Source organism: Carlito syrichta, unplaced genomic scaffold (assembly GCF_000164805.1).
Source record: "Carlito syrichta isolate Samal-C Ts95f unplaced genomic scaffold, Tarsius_syrichta-2.0.1 Scaffold126426, whole genome shotgun sequence".
NCBI lineage: Eukaryota > Metazoa > Chordata > Mammalia > Primates > Tarsiidae > Carlito > Carlito syrichta.
In genome coordinates this window covers 148,774-167,760 of record NW_007070522.1, presented here as the reverse complement: position 1 = coordinate 167,760, position 18,987 = coordinate 148,774, and the positions used below count along the sequence as shown (strand labels likewise).

The following is an 18,987-nucleotide window of genomic DNA, read 5'->3' as shown; positions in this document are numbered from 1 at the left end:
TATACTATGAAGGGATAATCTAGGGACTACTAAGACATACAGCAGACGGCCCCTAAATTAAATGGCCGCAGTCTAGTCAGCATTTATAACTAATTAATCTATTTTCTTCAAGACTGTCAGGTGTTATTTCTCAGTGTTTCAGTATCTAGTAGCCCTTTCTACTACAAACACCAGGAGATAGCTCGTCATCATGATATAATGGGCCAACCACAAAAGCTGAGAGCCACTACACCTGCAGAGGAATATGCTTCAGGACAATACAGTTCCCACACAGACGAGATGCTGAGACACAAACACAATGCTCTAGGCTATAGAGATGGTTCCCCTCCTGATTTACTCAGTGACAAAATCGCTTTTGAAATTCCACCATGTGCCAGGCTAACTTGAATACCAGGGTACAGCAATGAGCAAACCAAGCACTGACACAAAAGCCTTTGTTTTCATAAGGCTTTTATTTTTACTCTAATTTTATTAGGGAAATATGAGCAAGAGAGATAAAAACAGTGGGCTGAGCAAATGGTTCACATGTGTAATTCCAGCACTTTGGGAGGTTGAGGCGCAAGTACTGCTTAAGGCCAGGTTTCGAGATCACACCAGCAACACAGTGAGAACCTGTCTCCATGTAAGATTAAAAAATTAGCCAAGTGTGATGGCACATGCCTGTAATCCCAGCTACTTGAGAAATAACTTGAGCCCAGGAGTCAGTAAGCCATGATTGTACCACTGCACTCCAGCCTAGGCAACAGAGCCAGACCATGTCTCTAAAAAATAAATAAATAACACAAAATAAAAAGAAAAGTACTGGACGTGGTGGCTCATGCCTGTAATCTCAGCATATGGGAGGCCAAAGCAAGAGGACTGCCTGAGCCCAGGGGTTTGAGACCAGCTTGGGTGAGACCTTGTCTCTAAAATTAAAAAAAAAAAAAAAAATTAGCTGGGCATGAAGGCATATGTCTATGGTTCCAGCTACTTGGAAGGCTGAGGCAAAAGAATCACCTGAGCTCAGCAGGTCGAAGTTACGGTAGCTGTGAACATGCCATTGCCCTCCAACCTGGGTGACAAGACCAGACTCTGTCTCTAAAAAATAAATAACATAAAATAAAAAGAAAAGTAGTGAAAATTTAGGGTAGTCAGAGCAGACACTTCTAACAAACAGACCTTGGGACAGAAGCAAGCATGGCAGGAACAGAAACCACGCAAACACCTGCAGAGAAGACTGGCTGCAGGAGAGGGCAAGGCCTGGAGATGGGGTGGACTGGCACATTTCACATGAGCAAGGACAGAGCGAGGCCAAAACAGGAGGGCCTCGGTCAGCAGACATCACACGTTCCCTGTCCCAGATGGGTGGATAAAGTCACAGTACGCGAAGAGACACACTCTCCGAAAAAGGCATGAAGGCGATCAGTTATGAAAATGTCATCTTTATCAATAGATAAGTTATGAGAAAACTAGAAAAGACTTTCTTAACTCGTAACTGAAAAGTCTGTGCATCAGGACCAGGCTAAGAATGAGAGCCCTGGTCCTCAGAGTATACAAGTTCATAAGGAAGGAAAAATACATAAATGGATCTCGGAGGAAGAGGCTGCATGCCAGGCCTGTGGCCAGCAGAAAGGCCCACTCTGAGCAGACCTCACAGGGGCCTGTTCAGAGTAGGGGCACAAGAGAGAAGGTATGGGGCCTGCACAATGACACTGACATCATCACAGATAGCCAACAGCAATTGCTTTGCCAGAAAACTATAGCAGGCAAAACAGATAAAAAGAAAAGGAAAAAAATCTAGTTGGAGTCTCCAAAATAACTTCTACTTCATAATCAAGCAGAATCACAAGCAGTCCCCAAAATTTAAGTTATGGGCCTAACATCCCTGCTTCTGCCACAGGCTGACTCACAGAAGTCTCACCCACTGTCCCTCCAAGAGCACTACAAGAACCGACACAGGGTCGCAGCGCCGAGCACTGCTCTACCCAGCCATGCTCTGTTCTGCTCCTTACCAATGTCGTGAGGGAAATATCTTCATCTCAGTTAACACTTCACTGTTCACTTCCTGGAGATCACAGAGAAGGTATAAAAATCAAAGACAAGGTTTTACTTTTGGAAGTAAAAGTTTGATTGGTTATTTTTGAGTCAGAGTCTCACTCTGTCACCCAGGCTGGAGTACAGTAGCACAATCACGGCTCACCGCAGCCTTGACCTCCTGGCCTCAAGCGATCCTCTCATCTCAGCCTCCTCAGTAGCAGGGACTACAGGTACATGCCACCACTCCTGCCTAATTTGTTTAAATTTTTGTAGAAATGAGGTCTTGTGCCGGGCTTGGTGGCTCAGCCTGTAATCCCGCACCTTGGGAGGCTGAGGTGAGTGGATTGCCTGAGCCCGCGCGTTCAAGACCCGCCTAGGCAACTTGGTGAGACCTCATCTCTACAATAAACCAAAAAACTGGCCGGGTATGGTAGCGTGCGCCTGTAGTTGCAGCTACTTGGAAGGCTGAGGTGGAAGGATTGCTGGAGCCCAGCAGGTCGAGGCTGCGGTGGCCAGGAGAGGCCACTGCACTCCAGTCTGGGTGACAGAGAGACTCCAACACAAAAAAAAAAAAAAAAAAAAAAGAAATGAGGTCTTGCTATGTTGCCCAGGCTGGTCTCGAACTCCTGTACTCAAGCAATCCTCTAGCCTTGGCCTCCCAAAGTGTTGAAGTTACAGACATGAGCTACCACACCCAGTCAAAAGATGTATTTAAATTCTAGTGGGATCAACACAATATACAATGAAAAATGTAAATTCACACCAATGCATGACTTAATTTTTATTTTAGGAATATCAGTGCTGAGAGGTACAGAGTTAAGGAAAGATTCCTTAAAGATGCACATTTTAATTCCTCAGGGAACTGTATTTTATCAAGAAATCCAAAGTGTCTGAGAAGCAGTAGCCAATTAACTACTTAAAAGTCAATCTTCAAAGCCGGGCTCGGTGGCTCAGCCTGTAATCCTGCACCTTTGGGAGGCTGAGGTGAGTGGATTGCCTGAGCCCGCGGGTTTGAGACCCGCCTGGGCAGCAAGACCTCATCTCTACAATAAATCAAAAAATCAGCCGGGTGTGGTAGCGCATACCTGTAATTCCAGCTACTTGGAAGGCTGAGGCGGAAGGATCGCCAAAGCCCAGCAGGTCGAGGCTGCGGTGGCCGGGAGCGGCCACTGCACTCCAGTCTGGGCGACAGAGTGAGACTCCAACTCAAAAAAAAAAAAAAAAAAAAATGTCAATCTTCATTACAAATGAACCCCTACAAAGTTCACTGCAATGAACTTCTGGGAGTTTATCTCAATTATTGTCTTATAATAAGGTGTCATTTAAAACTTAAGTTTATTTTAGATCTCTAAATGAATATATACCATACACATACATATATGTATGTATGTTCTTGTTGCTTCCAATATTAATAGAATGATTTAACAGTCTCTAATCATGTAAGCTAGTTCCAAATTACCCTCAGTGGCCATTAAAATTAGTCCTCTCCTTATCACCAGCTAATTCAGCACAGCCTACATCAGCAATGTGGAGTGTGAACCGTCCATAGCATGACGATACTCAGCTTGAGAGCATTCTGGTTTTCTGATACTCACATTCCGTCTTAAACTATAAGCAAATCTGGAATGCTGCCCTATGGTAAGAGAAGAGTAAACATTTCAAGAGTGTGGTGGCTTCACATGGAAACTGTTACCAAGACAAACCTTCTTACAGGATGGTGTGCCAAGAACATTAAATCATAAGAAACGCCTTCAGCAGCTGGGTAGAGCTGAGTGTGCATATCACAAGATATCTGGTTGGCTGTGCATTTTCAGTTCACTTAAAAGGTATAAACACATCAAAACATGGAAATGTTTGCTGTAGGACAACATGGTCTGCTGGCTCCTCAAGAGTATTCACATGGCTGTTCCAGTCACTGTGTTCATGGCTTAATTACTATCTAAAGATATTTACTATTCCCGCCCTCTTCAAGGTCACCAAAATATTTTTGATAAAGGCAGAAAAAATGTACTCATTTACGATATTACTAAATTGCTGATATTTGGTAATAAAATATACATAACTAGAGGTGATGCTATTTGTAAATTAAATTAGGAACATTTCAAACCCCACATACCATGACAAGGAAATAGTATATCATGTATATGTCCCCTCCCTCATGTGAGCACACGTAAAAGAAATCTAACCACAATGACTTAACCAAGATAGGTGCTCATTTTTCCCAAATCTGAAGACATGAAATCCAGGGCTGGTGTACCCATTTCATATGCCAGCAACACGCCATGCTCTCAGGACACTATTCTTTGCATGGGACACTCATTATCATCGTTTCAGGATGGCCTGAGTGATGTCTCCACTCTCCAAGAAGGAAAAAGAGAGGATGATGAGCACAAGGCAGGAGGGAACATGCTCTGCAAGCTCATGACATCTGTTGACCACATACTGGACCACCCAAATGTCATGTGGCCACATGTTCTGACACTGGCCTGGTGTCTGAAAACTAAGCTGGGTACACATTGCCACTCCAAGCAATCTTGAGTTCCATTGGAAGGAAGAGGGAAAGGATGCCAGGGATGCAAGGAGCTGCATCTGGGATGGGAGATGGTGCCCTGTGCCCTTCTGCATGAGATGACTCCTTGGCCATCTCAGTCCTGTATTTGGGCTGCACACCTCCAGAACCAAGCACCGCATGATGTGCATGCTACATTCAGTACAATCGAGGCCAGGAGCCCATCTTCTCACAAATACTTGTCTTTCCTTTGTGGGCCATGGGCAAACAGCATAGATTCAACCATCTCCCCATGTAGAATGAGATCCTATAATGACACATCTTGCAATCTACATCTTTATTTCAAAATTAATTCATTTTAAATATGCCTTTCAACAGGGGATGAAAATTGGTTCCTCAGGGAGAAAAAGAACTTCATAGATATTATAATGGCTTATGGCCTTTCAAAGGTTGATAGTAAGTACATAACATATTCAGGGTGTCTGGGGTATTCGAACTTCACTGGTGAAGTAGCAATTATGAAAGAAATGTCTAATGAAAGAAATGTCTTCTCAGGGAGACAACAATTCTTTTCAAGGTTGAGAATCATTGCTTTAAATGTAACAAACGAAGCCAGGTGTGGTGGCCCTCGCCTGCAGCTCCAGCTCCTTGGAAAGCTGAGGCAGAAGGATTGCCTGAGCCCAGCAGGTCGAGGCTGCGATGGCCATTAGCGTGCCACTGCACTTCAGCCTGGGCGACAAAGTAAGACTCCAACTCAAAAAAAAATAAATCGGCTGGACTTGGTGGCTTAGTCTGTAATCCCAGTACTTTGGGAGGCCAAGGCAAGTGGATTGCCTGAGTCCGTGAGTTCGAGACCAGCCCAGGCAACTTGGCGAAACCTCGTCTCTACAATAAATCAAAAACTAGCTGGGCATGGTAGCATGTGCCTGTAGTTCTGGCTACTTGGAAGGCTGAGGTGGAAGGATCGCCTGAGCCCAGCAGGTCGATGCTGGGGTGGCCATGAGTGTGCCACTGCACTCCAACCTAGGTGACAGAGTGAGACTCCAACTCAAAATAAAATAAAATAACATCTGCCTGGGGAAGGAGGGGCACACCTCATCAACAAAGGAACCCACATAATGAATATTTTTATACCTAACCCCGAACTGTACCCCATATCTTTAAAATTAAAAAAAAGAAAAAAAGAATAAAAAATAACATAACAAAATAAAATAGATAAATAAAAGTAATAAACGAGATGAGCATTTTGAGTCACATAGGAATTGCAGTGAGCTTCAGTGACAGAAACCCAGTTATAGTAGTGTAAACAAATAAGGGTCTATTTCTGTTACATGAGAAGCCCAGGGTGAGGGAGGAGGGCTGGTAGTTGTTGACTTTGGTTCAGCAGCTCAATGACATCAAAGCAGGATTTTCTGTAAGTCTCTTAGTTCAGGGTACCAAGATGGTCTTACAATTCAAAAGATCTTGTCGGCCGGATGAGGTGGCTCAAGCCTGTAATCCCAGCCCTTTGGGAGGCCGAGAAAGAGGATTGCCTAAGCCCAGAGGACTGAAACCAGTCTAGGCAACTTGGCAAGATCTCATTTCTACAATAAATCAAAAATTAGCTGGGCGTGGTAGCACGTGCCTGTGGTTCTAGCTATTTGGAAGGTTGAAGTGGAGGAAAGGATCGCCTGAGCCCAGCAGGTTGAGGCTGAAGTGGCCGTGAGGGTGCCACTGTACTCCAGCCTGGGCAACAGAGTGAGACTGCAACTCAACAACAAACAAACAAACAAAAACCTTGTCCACATTCCAGAAGCAGGAAAAAAGACCGCCGAGAACTAAAAGATATGCCTCCTAGCTGAGGCAGTCCCCCTAATGAGTTTTACCCAGAAGTCTCATTGGAGGACTTTCCCTATATCCCACTGGCCACACCTAGCTTCAGAGAAGGCTGAAAATGGAAGTCTGACCTCTCCTGAAGAGGCCAGAAATAAAATCAGAAGTAAGAAAGGGAGAACAAACACCGGGTGTTTAATTAGCCATGACTGCTACACACAAACTGGATCCAAATTGCTTCTCAGACTCCTGCTTCCAGAGATCTACAAGCCCTCTTATCACAGATTAACTGAATTGGGTGTCTACTTCATGCTTAATGTTGCTAAAGAGCTTGGTTATTTTCCCCTTCACAACGTAACATTTTTTCCTGATGAAGAACAGGGTCTAAATATTATTAGGCAAGAGAGAGAAAAAGAACTCCATGGACAGATATATAATCCTTTAAAGGCACACATACAAAGTACTACATCAAGACCCACAAACTCATCAACATGATCAACTATTATCATTAATATACAAAGAAGATAAAACAAGTCCTGCTTTAGCAAGAACTTACAAGAGTGGAATATCAGTGATTAACTGCATCAAACAGCAGAGCAATTCTTCCAAAAGATCCTCTGAGTCAGAACCTGGTAAAACACACAAAAAAACTTTTTAACACAGCATACAATAGAATGAAGTTGTTCAGAAGTTATGTTTTCATTTCTTATAGGAATAAGAGTAGTTATCTTTACACAAATAAACACACTGATGTTGACCTCAAAGTAAAATCCAAACTCTTAGCAAGTCAGCATGTATTATGATCTTCATCTAGCATAAAGCCTTCTAATACTAGCTATAATAATCAAGGCTTTAGACCAGTTGCAGTGGCTCACGACTGTAATGTCAACACTATGGGAAGTTGAGGCAGGAAGACTGCTTGAGCCCAGGAGTTTGAGACCAGCCTAGACAACATAGCGAGACCTCACTAAAAAAATTAGCCAGGTGTGGTGGTGAGCACCTGCAGCCCCAGCTCCTCAGGAGGCTGAAGTGGAAGGATCACCTAAGCCCATGAGGCTCAAGCCGTGGTGAACCATGATTGTGCCACTGCACTCCAGCCTGGGAGACAGAGTGAGACCTTGCCTCAAAAGTAATAATAATAGTGATAATAATGATAATAATAATGATAATGATAATAAAAGGTACTTAAGGCTCCTGCAGGCCAGTAGTTTTCACATGTCTTATACTGTACTATGCTTCTTTCAATGAAATCCTATATTAAAGTCAAATATATAAAATAGATAAAAGTCAAGATGGTCTAGCTGCTTTGTTTGAAGCAGGGGTAGGTAGAGGACCTGTATCCCTCCCCCATAAATATGTGACTTTAACTTTGATCTTCTTGATAGTGCTCAAGATACTTTTATGAACCCCTGGAGCTACACAGATCACAGACTGAAATCCACTGAAGAGTCCAACCTCTTCTTTACGGACCATGAGCCAAAGGTAAAATGGTTTTCCCAAGTCACAGAATAAATAGGTAGCAAAGGTAAGGATGCAAATTACCATTCCAATGAAAATGTTCGTCTATCCCAAAATGCTATAGCTAAGTGACCCCCAAATGTCCAAAGCCATTCAATATCACATGTGGCTTCTGGTTTTGAACATTATTGATACCTACTCCTTTGTGAAATTCTTTCTCTTCTCAGTTCCTATAAAATCTTATTTCTACCCAGCTTCTTCTTCTGTTCTCTCAGTACCTGCTTCTTCAGAATGCCTGCCAGCTAGCAGTGTGTTCCACGGATGCTGATGGGCTGTCCTGTCTGCTCAGCCCTGTGGCCTCATTAGTCGCGATGTATATGCTGGTGACTCCCAACTCTGCAGTTTCCTCTTCTCCTCCCCACTGACTCACTCTCCATCCGACTGCTGCTGGCTATTTACATCACCTTGCACCCAACATGCTTGAAACGGAACTCACTTTTCCTTATACGCTGCAAGCACACATTTCTTCCATATTCTTCTTCTGGTGACTGCATCAGCAACCCAAGGTCAAAGCCCAGGCCACATCCTCCTACTCATCCTTCTACAACCAGTGGATCTCTGGGTCCTCTCAGTAACACATCCACATCTCTGACACTTGTTTTGCTTCGCTCCCTCTGCTGTGCTTTTGTTTGTTATCTCATCATCACAGTTCATTTAAACAAGTGTACTACATTGAAAGTCCCCTTTAAACTTTCCTAACCTCCAGTTTTACTCCTCTCCAATCCAAACTCCAGACTGCATTAGCAGGAGCTACCTAAGCCTCCTGGCTTAGATATTCTCAACCACTGTAAGCTGTTACTTTACATCAGAAAAAGTGCCCAAGCTCCAAAGCACAAGCATGCCAGACCCTTGAAGATACAGGCCCTATATCCCTTTCTGCCTTCATGTCCCCCCACAATGCATGTTCCAGCAGCAGCAAACTACCTGCGACATGCCATTGTATGCCTCTGCAATGTTGCCCTGCTTGGAATACTCCAACAGTGAAGACTTAATTTTTTAGAAGCCTACCTTTATCCACCTAAACTGTCCTCAGTCTTCGTCTCCTCCATAAAACCTACTCTTTGAGCACGGCTTTGGCTGCACTATACCATCATTTTCTGTCCACAAGCAGGCAGACCCTTCTTACACCCCATACTTCTTGAGAGCAATGACTCACAAAAAGCTTGCACATAACATATACTCAATACAGTTTGCTGAATGGAACCCAAGTGTCTAAGGACAAATCCAGACATTATTTCCAAAGCACCTGGAATCTCACAGCAAAGTTTAGCAATTTATTGTCTAGACCACAGTATCACATGGTACTCAGAGATTATAAAGAAATCCCTTCCTGCCTTGACACACTAGAACTGGCACAGTCACTCTCAAAGAGGTAAGTACCAAACTTGAAAAGAATATTAAGTCACATTGAACACACTGATCAATGCTACAGTGTGTTCAATGTGACTTAATAAGGATATACAGCAAGACCCAAATTCAACAACCGCATTAAGTCTCACTCCAAGAAACATCATGCTTGGCTCGCTAGTGAATAAATAAAATAAGAGAATAAGTACCATCTGTCTTTGAGGTTGCAGGATAGGGAGCAGATCTAAAATCCTTCTCATTACCAAGGCTGTCCACCTTAACCCAGGTGAGGCACCGAGTCATTCCAAGTTGATGTGTTGGTGCATAATATATAACCAACACACATTTGCCGAACCGTCATCCTTCTACAGAAGGTAGCGCTCCAGACCCAAGTAAGAATACTTAAAATCACTCATTGGTTCCACAAAGAACATTTCAGACCAATTGCCAGTTTAATGACATCCCCCATTCAGGCAAGCAGCCAGCACAGCTCTGTAATTACAGAAGGTGAGTGGACAGGCACTCAGGAACCACCGATGGCACCTGGCTGGATTTTTTTACTTCCAGGGGTATAAACACACCGAAGTTTTAAATCTTAAAATGGTGGCGAGGATTCTCTACTTGGTTCCATGTGCCATCCAAATCATGGCCTCTGCCAAGTTTACAGCAAGGTCAATTAAGATGTACATTCATAGCTTTGTTGTCAATTTTGCATAATGATGAAGATGATGATAAATACATTTCACACAAAGCTCTAACAAAAGACAAGAACACACAATTTCCAGCTGAAATCTCTGAAGTCTTCCATTCACTGAAAGAAGTCCTCAGATTTCTATATTCTTGTTCTGTACTAATCTAGAAGTAAATTAATTGTATTTTAAGTGAAGAGTGGTGAGACTGGACGGCTTACCAAGTCTAACATTAAGCGAGTCACCACTCATATTGCATTATTTTCCACCCTGGCTTTCATAGAAGACCAAATACTTCCTCAGTACCAATAAAAACAAATAAATATAAACTCACTTACCAGAAATTACAGCAACACATTCAGGCATTTCATACAGTAAGGAGAATCTTAAAACTCCTTGAAATGTGCAGGTCCATGACAAAGTAAATTGAGGTTCTCTGAGCAAAGGACTTTGTAGAGATTCAGTGTGTTTACTGTATTGTTAAGATTTATACCCTAGAGTTTCTCTGTCTTTAAAAGAGAACATTTCAGGCCGGGCTTGGTGGCTTAGCCTGTAATCCCAGCACTTTGGGAGGGTGAGACGAGTGGATTGCCCGAGCCCGTGGGTTCAAGACCAGCCGAAGCAATTTGGCGAGACCTCGTCTCTACAATAAAATGAAATAAAAAATTAGCTGGGCATGATAGTGCATGCCTGTAGTTCTGGCTACTTGGAAGGCTGAGGTGGCAGGATTGCTGGAGCCCAGCAGGTAGACGCTGGGGTGGCCACGAGTATGCCACGGCACTCCAGCCTGGGCAATAGAGTGAGACTCAAAAAAAAATAAAATAAAATAAATAAATAAGAGAGAACATTTCTCTCTTAAGAGATCTGTCTTACTGCCGGGCATGGTGGTGCACACTTGGGAGTCTGAGGCAGGAGGATCCCTTGAGCCTGGGAGTTCAAGGCCAGCCTGGGCAACACAAGGAGACCCGGGGGTGTGGGGGGAATTCTCTCTTAAAAGAGTTTTTGCTGGGCTCAGTGGCTCAGCCTGTAATCCCGCGCTTTTGGGAGGCTGAGGTGAGTGGACTGCCTGAGCCCGTGGGTTAAAGACCTGCCTGGGCAGCGAGACCTCATCTCTACAATAAATCAAAAAATCAGCTGGGTGTGGTAGCACGTGCCTGTAATTCCGGCTACTCAGAAGGCTGAGGTGGAAGGATCGCCAGAGCCCAGCAGGTCGAGGCTGCGGTGGCCAAGAGCAGCCACTGCACTCCAGTCTGGGCGACAAAGTGAGACTCCAACTCAAAAAAAAAAGAGTTTTTAATTACCTCGATAGCTCCAGTCAGATATTTTGATATTTCAAATCCTAGCTTCTGTGAGATAATATTAACAGCAACCACTGACTGAGCACTTTCCCCTTTGAGAAGCATTGTGGTGAGCACTTCTTACCCTACCCTGTTAATCCTGACAATCACTGTTAAGGACTAGTTATGATTATAGTTGTCATTTTACAGATGAAGAAATGTTCAGAGAGGCTAGTTTACTTAGATTAAAGAGCAGAGCCCAGATTAGAACTCAAGAAAAAACCCTTACAAAGTGTTGTTAAAGACTTATTTCTATACAAAGTTGAGAGGAAAAAGTCAACCAATCCATGTTTCAGCAAACAGCCTCCATACAAACTCCCTGAGTTCCATGGGCCAAGTCAGGAGAGAGACACTGAAGTACTGGGCGTACTCGCTGATACCTCAAGATAATATACTGCACTTTCATTGACACACACTAGAAGTCATCAACTCCTTCAATATCCAGTGTACAAACAATCTAAAATGATGAGTAAATATAAGCAATTACTACCATCTTGGCAGAACTGGAAGCCTGAAATCCTAGCCCTGTCCCTGGGGTTTTCTCACTCTAACTCCATAACCCTATTCTCTGATCCCCGGGAGCTTCGCCAGAGGAAGGTGTAAAGTCAGACAAGATGGCATCCAGGGTTCTTTACAGTCCCAGTAACCTATACCCAAGGCTAAGCTGCAGTCCCGGTTAGTTCATTCTGTTGGGAGCTCCTTCAGCACCGTGTGCTGCAATATCACTCTGGTTTTGACCATGGGGAGAGGAGCAGAGAACAGTAAGATACTGCCCTAATCAGAGGTCTTTCAACAGAGTAGGAGGGGAAGGGAAGAGAGGGAGAAAAAAGAAGAAAGCACTCACTCGATCACTAGAAAACAAATAATCAGAAAAAAAGAAACGTGGATCATATAAATCAGGTTACATGTAGTTATTAAAAGAAATGTTAAAAGACAGAGAACTAAATGCTACTGTTTTTGTTTCATTCAGAAAGTCAAACTGACACTTTCTCAATGCTTCCCAGAACTACACTATGCCAAATACAGCTACTAAAAACTGAATCAAATAGAACTATACTCCAAGAACAGTTTAAAAGAGTATCAGAAAAGTTCAAAACAAAACAGACTTCCTGAAAAGGAAAGTCATATAACTACATTTTATTGATTCTAGACTTATATTCAGAAAACCATGGTAGAGCTTGCATCCAATGCTACTCCAGTAACACCAGTAATGATTCTGGTTAACTGCTATTATTGTGGTCAAACAGAAATATTGCTAATCACCCTAAAGGATAATGCAGTCTACCAAGTTTGATTCTAAAATGTGCCTATTAGTAAAGTTTAATGGTTTTGTTCCACTGATAACATAAAGAAAAGAAAGGAAGAGATCAGAGTAAAATATTGCAAAACAACTGCACCTATTACATGATCAACGAGGAGTTCCAGAACTCCTAGAGGCACTTTTGTTTTTCTACAAAGACAGATTATAAGTTTACATGTTAAATATTTTACTATTTTTTTAGATATTGAGATGAAGTCTCTCTATGTTGCCCAGACTGAAATTGAACTCTTGGGTTCAAGATATCCTTCGGCCTTGGCCTTCCAAAGCGCTGGGATTACAGGCATCAGCCACCATGCCCGGCCACGTAGGTCAAATATTTTATTTATTTATTTATTTATTTATTTATTTAGAGTCAGAGTCTCACTCTGTCACCCAGGCTGGAGCGCAGTAGCACACTCACAGCCACCCCGGAGTCAACCCGCTGGGCTCAGGCAATCCTTCCACCTCAGCCTTCCAAAGTAGCCAGAACTATAGGCGCACTTTACCACGTCTGGCTAATTTTTTGATGTATCATAGAAACGAGGTCTCACCAAGTTGCCCAGGTTTGTCTCGAACCCCTGGGCTCAGGCAATCCTCTTGCCCTGTCCTCCCAACGTGCTGGGATTAGAGGATTGAACCATCACGCACAGCATAGGTTAAATCATTTAAAAGAATAAATTCACATTTTCTTATTTCTCTGATCATATTTTTCCACTATTGGCTTACTTTTTGCTTTGCCCATCTACATCTGAGATTATTCAATTTCATATTAAAATATAAATTAAATTATTAAATGTTATATTACTGGAGTTAAATTATATTTTATATTAAAATAAAAACAAAGCAAACACCACCTAACCAAGCAGTGCACAATTTCAGGCCTCCCTCCTGGGCCACATTCTTCAGTCTCTGGGGACCAACCCAAGCAGAGGAAGAAGAGCAATGACACCTGCTCCCTGCAGGCCAACGCTCTGTGCCTTCTGGAAAATCCAAGCTAGTATCAAAGGAGGATTTACTGACACCGAGTTAGCAAGACAAACAGACCATGGGTTTTGAAGGTAATTCCAAAGAGTTTCTAAAAGGCTTTAACCTAACAAACTCATGGCTTTGAAGAAGTCCCTTTGCTGGCATTTTCTTAGTTTCAGGAGACAACAAAGATAAATATGTATGTTTAATACACTATGCTTGAGAGCAAGTCCTGCAAAATAAATAATGTTTAAAGATAAATGTACATGAACTACCTTATGCCACGGAAGTACAGTGAAGTCAGCCTCTCACTTGGCCCGTCAGGTTCCCAGGCTCTCTCCTACTCTCCACAGAGTCGCACTCACCAGTCCTGAGCCTCTTGGGCCCACACTCCTCGCTCTCCCAGCTCCAGGCAGATGGCTGCCGGTTCTTCCCCTCAGCACAGCCCACTCAGGCACAGAAGACCCTCCAAAACCAGCCCATCCTCTCCGCCTCCCTCATGCTCCTCCTCACCTAGCACTTCCTACTTCCCTGGACCATCCCCTCATTAAAGAAAAAGATATAAGCCGGCTAGGTGGCTCAGCCTGTACTCCCGCACCTTTGGGAGGCTGAGTGGATTGCCTGAGCCCACGGGTTCGAGACCCGCCTGGGCAACTTGGTGAGACCTCATCTCTACAATAAATCAAAAAATGAGCCGGACATGGTAGCGTATGCCTGTAGTTCCAGCTACTTGGAAGGCTGAGGCGGAAGGATAGACGGAGCCCAGCAGGTCAAGGCTGCAGTGGCCAGGAGCGGCCACTGCACTCCAGTCTGGGTGACAGAGTGAGACTCCAACTCAAAAAAAAAAAGATATAGAAATACATACATACACACACACACACACACACACACACACACACACACACACACGGAAACTGTAACTGCCTTTCACTGGCAGCAGTATGGGGGAAAAGTTACTGCAGTGAGCCCTCCCATACAAAACATCTAGATCTCGACACTTTGTAGTGCACTGACCGGCTTTCAGAAAGGAAAAGAAATTTCCAAGGATCCCAATACCTTAACTGAAAAGAACAAGCACAGCAAATAAACAAATGTTAACCCAGAGTGAAGCACTGAGCAGCAGCAGACTCCAGGCAGGGAACCCCAGAACGACTGCCATGAGCACAGAACCGCTGCTGGAGACTGTGTCTTCATCAGCAGCAGGAAGGGAGCCTGAAACAGACCCACATCAGCCAGCAACTGCTGAAGGAGGCAAAGGTGGTTTCAGGCAGCAGAGCCCCTGGGTCCCTTTAGAAGCAAGTGCAAATCTCTCCCTTGGTTGGGGCCTCAGATTAAGATGAAACAAACACCATCAATATTACCAACTATGTAAAAAAACAAACAACAGATTTAGGCTCCTAAGGACTTGAAATACTGAATTTATGAGATACAAAGTATAAAATAAGTATCAGTATTGCCTTAGCAAGAATGGGGCATAATACCAAGCCATGGACAAGGAAAGCTCACAAGGAAGGCAAAGGAAAATGTAAACAATTTTGGAGCCTTCATGGTTTCGCCTAGGGCTGGCTCTGCCCCCTTCAACTAATTCTTAGAGGCAAGGAATAATGGAAAGAGCTACCCTCATAGAACATTACAAATTCTAGCAACCTGCCACCGCGTCACACATAGCCTATGGGAAAATGTCCAACTACAAAATCCTCACATTTGTGGAGCAAACGGAGAGCTTGCGGCCAGCCACAACACTCTTGTAAGGACTACTGCGCTGAAAATGCCAGCAAGATCCATGTGATCACAGCAGTATTACCATGGATTGGAAAAGAGAAAAAAAACGTCATGGGTGGAAGATGTCAGCATACCTGGGATGCCTCAGTTGACCTTGTTTAATTGTTTGCAGATGGGCCTCTACTTCTGTAGATTCAACCATCCAACCACCTGCACGACTGCATGTTCCCTACCCCTAAAAGCCTTCCACACACCTAAGTCAGATATTCATACATCAGCTGATAAACGGATGTTTTCAGCTACTGCACAGTGAGGTTCCGTTTTTTCCCATCCAAAATATCTGTGAAGTCATTTAATTTATGGCTATTTTATAAACTGTAAAAAGAAATTGGTAGAGAATATTTAAAAAGCTTAAGTGGCAATCTCAGACTAACCAAATGTAAGACCAAAATGAAAATAACAGCATACACCCAGAACAGAAAGTCGTGCGCCTCCAAAGGCAGTCGCTTGACTGAAGCTGGTATGGTGTACCCACAGTAGTTCAAGTAGTATTATGAAAACATGAAGAACATCAAAAGGCAGGCATGAAACCCAGAATTGTTAACTCTGCGTAAAAAAAAAAAAGGTGTGTTGACAGTGTCGTGTTCCACAGACAGAAGGGCCCACAGGCCACCTAGACAACGTGGCCAAGGGCTGAACAGCATCACTTCCCCACTGGCCTCTTACTGTCACCCAGATGTGCAACAAACAACCATGCTTCCCAAGCCTGGACAAGCATGGGGGAGGTAGGGACAAAGAGGGTGCTGTGGGAAGATGTCTGGCCCCAAAATAAGTACAGTATGAGCTCACGAGTGCATCGATTCACTCAATGGTACGTAATGAAAAATAATGTTATGTTAAAATAAAATAATATGCTAAATACTAAATACACATAATTTTTAGGACATAATGCAAAACAAAGTGTTGGGTCTGCAGGTGTCGGGTGGTCTATACTCCTGAGGCCGGTGGGGATATACATTCACCCCGTTCTTGTCGCCAGAAATTCGTGGAAAGGTTTGCAACTCCTCGAGCAGAACTGTGCTTCTGGTACTGCTGGCCCCAAGATAAAGGCTAGCATCAACAAAACCCACACACGCAAGACACAATTCTGATTAAAAGTTCTAACTTTAGACAGTGAAATACCTTATCAAATATAGAGAGTTAATTATCAAAATAGTAAATTACATATTAGGCTGATGCGTAAGTTCGTAGCCCTTGTTTTTGGCTGGCAACACTGTGGTGTTGGAAGTTTATTGTCACTTGTCATTTGCAGTGACAATGTTGTGCTTGTGAATACGCCTTGCATTTTGCAGATTTGAAGAAAGTTAGTGCTATTTGTGAGGTAAAGAAGATGAAGTGTAAAGTGGAAAACAAGCACTTCTGACATCCTCTTTTGAGTTTAACAGAGGAGTGAAAGCAGTGGAGGTGGCTTGAGACATTTGTGCTGAAGGCCATGGGGGAGAACGCGGCAGGAAGATGGTGTTGTCGTTTCAAAGAGGGTCACTTTGACCTGAGAGATTCTCCATGTTCAGGAAGACCATCGAGCTTTGATGACAACCATTTAAAAGCTTTAATCCACAATGTTCCTTGTCAGTAAACCCGAGAATTGGCCAGTGTGATGAACAGTGACCAACCATCGTGCAACATTTGTCTTCCGTGGGCAGTGCAAAAGTGCAAAAATGCTGGGTTCGGTGGCTCAGCCTGTAATCCCAGCGCTTTGGGAGGCTGAGGTGAGTGGATTGCCTGAGCCGCTGGGTTCGAGACCCGCCTTGGCAACTTGGTGAGACCTCATCTCTACAATAAATCAAAAAATCAGCCGGGCGTGGTAGTGCATGCCTGTAGTTCCAGCTACTCGGAAGGCTGAGGCGGAAGGATCGCCGGAGCCCAGCAGGTCAAGGCTGCCACTGCACTCCAGTCTGGGCAACGGAGTGAGACTCCAACTCAAAAACAAACAAAACAAAAACGTTCAGTTACTAGTAGGTCAGGGAACATAACAGATCTAGAAAGGCAATCAAGACCAGGAAAAAAAATCTATGTTCCAAAGCAATGTAGAAGGTCCTGACTTTACTATGTTCCTTTTCTTCTTAGTGGGTAAGAGAGAAGAGAGATAAAATGCATTTTGCCTGTAAGAGTTTAGGGAGAAAAAAGAAGAAATCCTGTTTTTCCAGTGCTGCTAATCAAATGTAAAGTCAAAGGCCTTCTATTGTTGAAACAGGCTTTGGTGAAACAACAAACGCTCAGTCACCAAAAACGCAGGCCCCTGTGTGTGCTTCCTGCATCTCATCTCCTGCTTCCAAGGTAGCTTAACAAAAGACAGCTCCAATAAAAGGGGGCGGCCTGTCTTCCATATAGCAGAACCTCAAAAGTACAGCAGGAGGCACTCAAGGGTAGACAGCCGAGAATTCCAGGAAGGAATATTCGACCTACAATAGAACTGGAAGAGTCGCTTCCCCTGAGAAGAAGATAAGGCAGACATTTTCACCCAAGGGAAATACACAAGGAGCAGTCCCCAAATACTTGGAACTCTCACAGCTATAAAACAGGAAGGGAAAAAAGACATACTCATCTATATCTGCCTTTGGCTTTAATTTTTTAAAAAATTATCCATGCTCATTTTATGCACTTTTTATAGGAACTTATTATTCACTGATAAATTATAACATGGGACTATAATATTTGAAATTTAACATTTCAAAGCAGAGAGAATCTTAGTATCGACTGTTCCTTCCCCACCCAAAGTTAATGAGGTAGCAATTCATACTAACGCAAAACTAGCCAAAACAATGGATGATTTTCTAAGAAATGGGTCTTTAGAACAGAAGTGCTGTTGGGTGCCAGGTGCAGTGGTCATGCCTGTAATGCCAGCACTTTGGGAGACAGAGGCAAATGAATTGCCTGAGCCCACGAGTTCGAGACCAGCCTGGGAAATATAGTGAGACTTCATCTCTACAATAAATCAAAAAACTAGCCAGGCATGGTAGTGCACACCTGTAGTTCCAGCTATTTGAAAGGCTGAAGCAGAAGGATCACCTGAGACCAGCAGATCGAAGCTGAGGTGGCCATAAGTGTGCCACTGCACTCCAGCCTAGGCAACAGAGTGAGACTCCAACTCAAAAAAGAAATGTTGCAGGGTAACTGAAGACCCACTTGTGAGCAGGTTCTTGGTGTCGTTAACAAAGAATTGAATGACACACACACACACCCAGAGCTAAAGCAGAGAAATTTCTTTAGTAGAAAGGCAGAGGGAAAATACTCCCAAGGGAGGATGGGGCGGGTCTAGAGTAGCTCAAGAGCTGCGAGTTAAACAAAGCTGGGACCTTATGAGTCTTTTAATTTTGCAAAGTTTGTAAAGGAAAACATTTTGATAAACATTTCTGGGGTTAAATGTACCTTTTGGGAAGGGGTAACATTTTAGGTTACTGCACATGTCTCTGCCCACCATTCCATAATTTTAATTGTATGCATGAGATGTAGTCCCTATGCATTAGCCTTAACCAGCTCTTTTGCTTGGAGAGGTTGCAGGAGGTCAATGAAGTCCCTGTTGTGCATGTGTCACACCTGGGGTGTAAGGTTTATGGCATTCTTATCTTGTCCCTGGAAGGGATATTACTTATGTTGTCCTGGGACGTTAACATTTTAGTTAATGGCTTTATTCTTGAAAGGTTGATTAACATTGTAGGTCCACGGCTTCTTTCCTTATTCCATGACTTTTTATTTGTTGAGGTTTGCCTT

At 43.5% G+C, this 18,987-nt stretch overlaps 1 protein-coding gene across 1 annotated transcript in view; it reads right to left on the bottom strand.

The window, feature by feature from the left end:
• The window catches only part of DYM (dymeclin), a 374,432-nt gene that overhangs the window by 269,809 nt on the left and 85,636 nt on the right, over positions 1-18,987 (bottom strand). Inside the window, exon 6 of the mRNA XM_008048608.1 lies at positions 6,894-6,966. Coding sequence (XP_008046799.1) covers positions 6,894-6,966 — 73 coding nt within the window. The remainder of the gene's footprint in view (positions 1-6,893; positions 6,967-18,987) is intronic.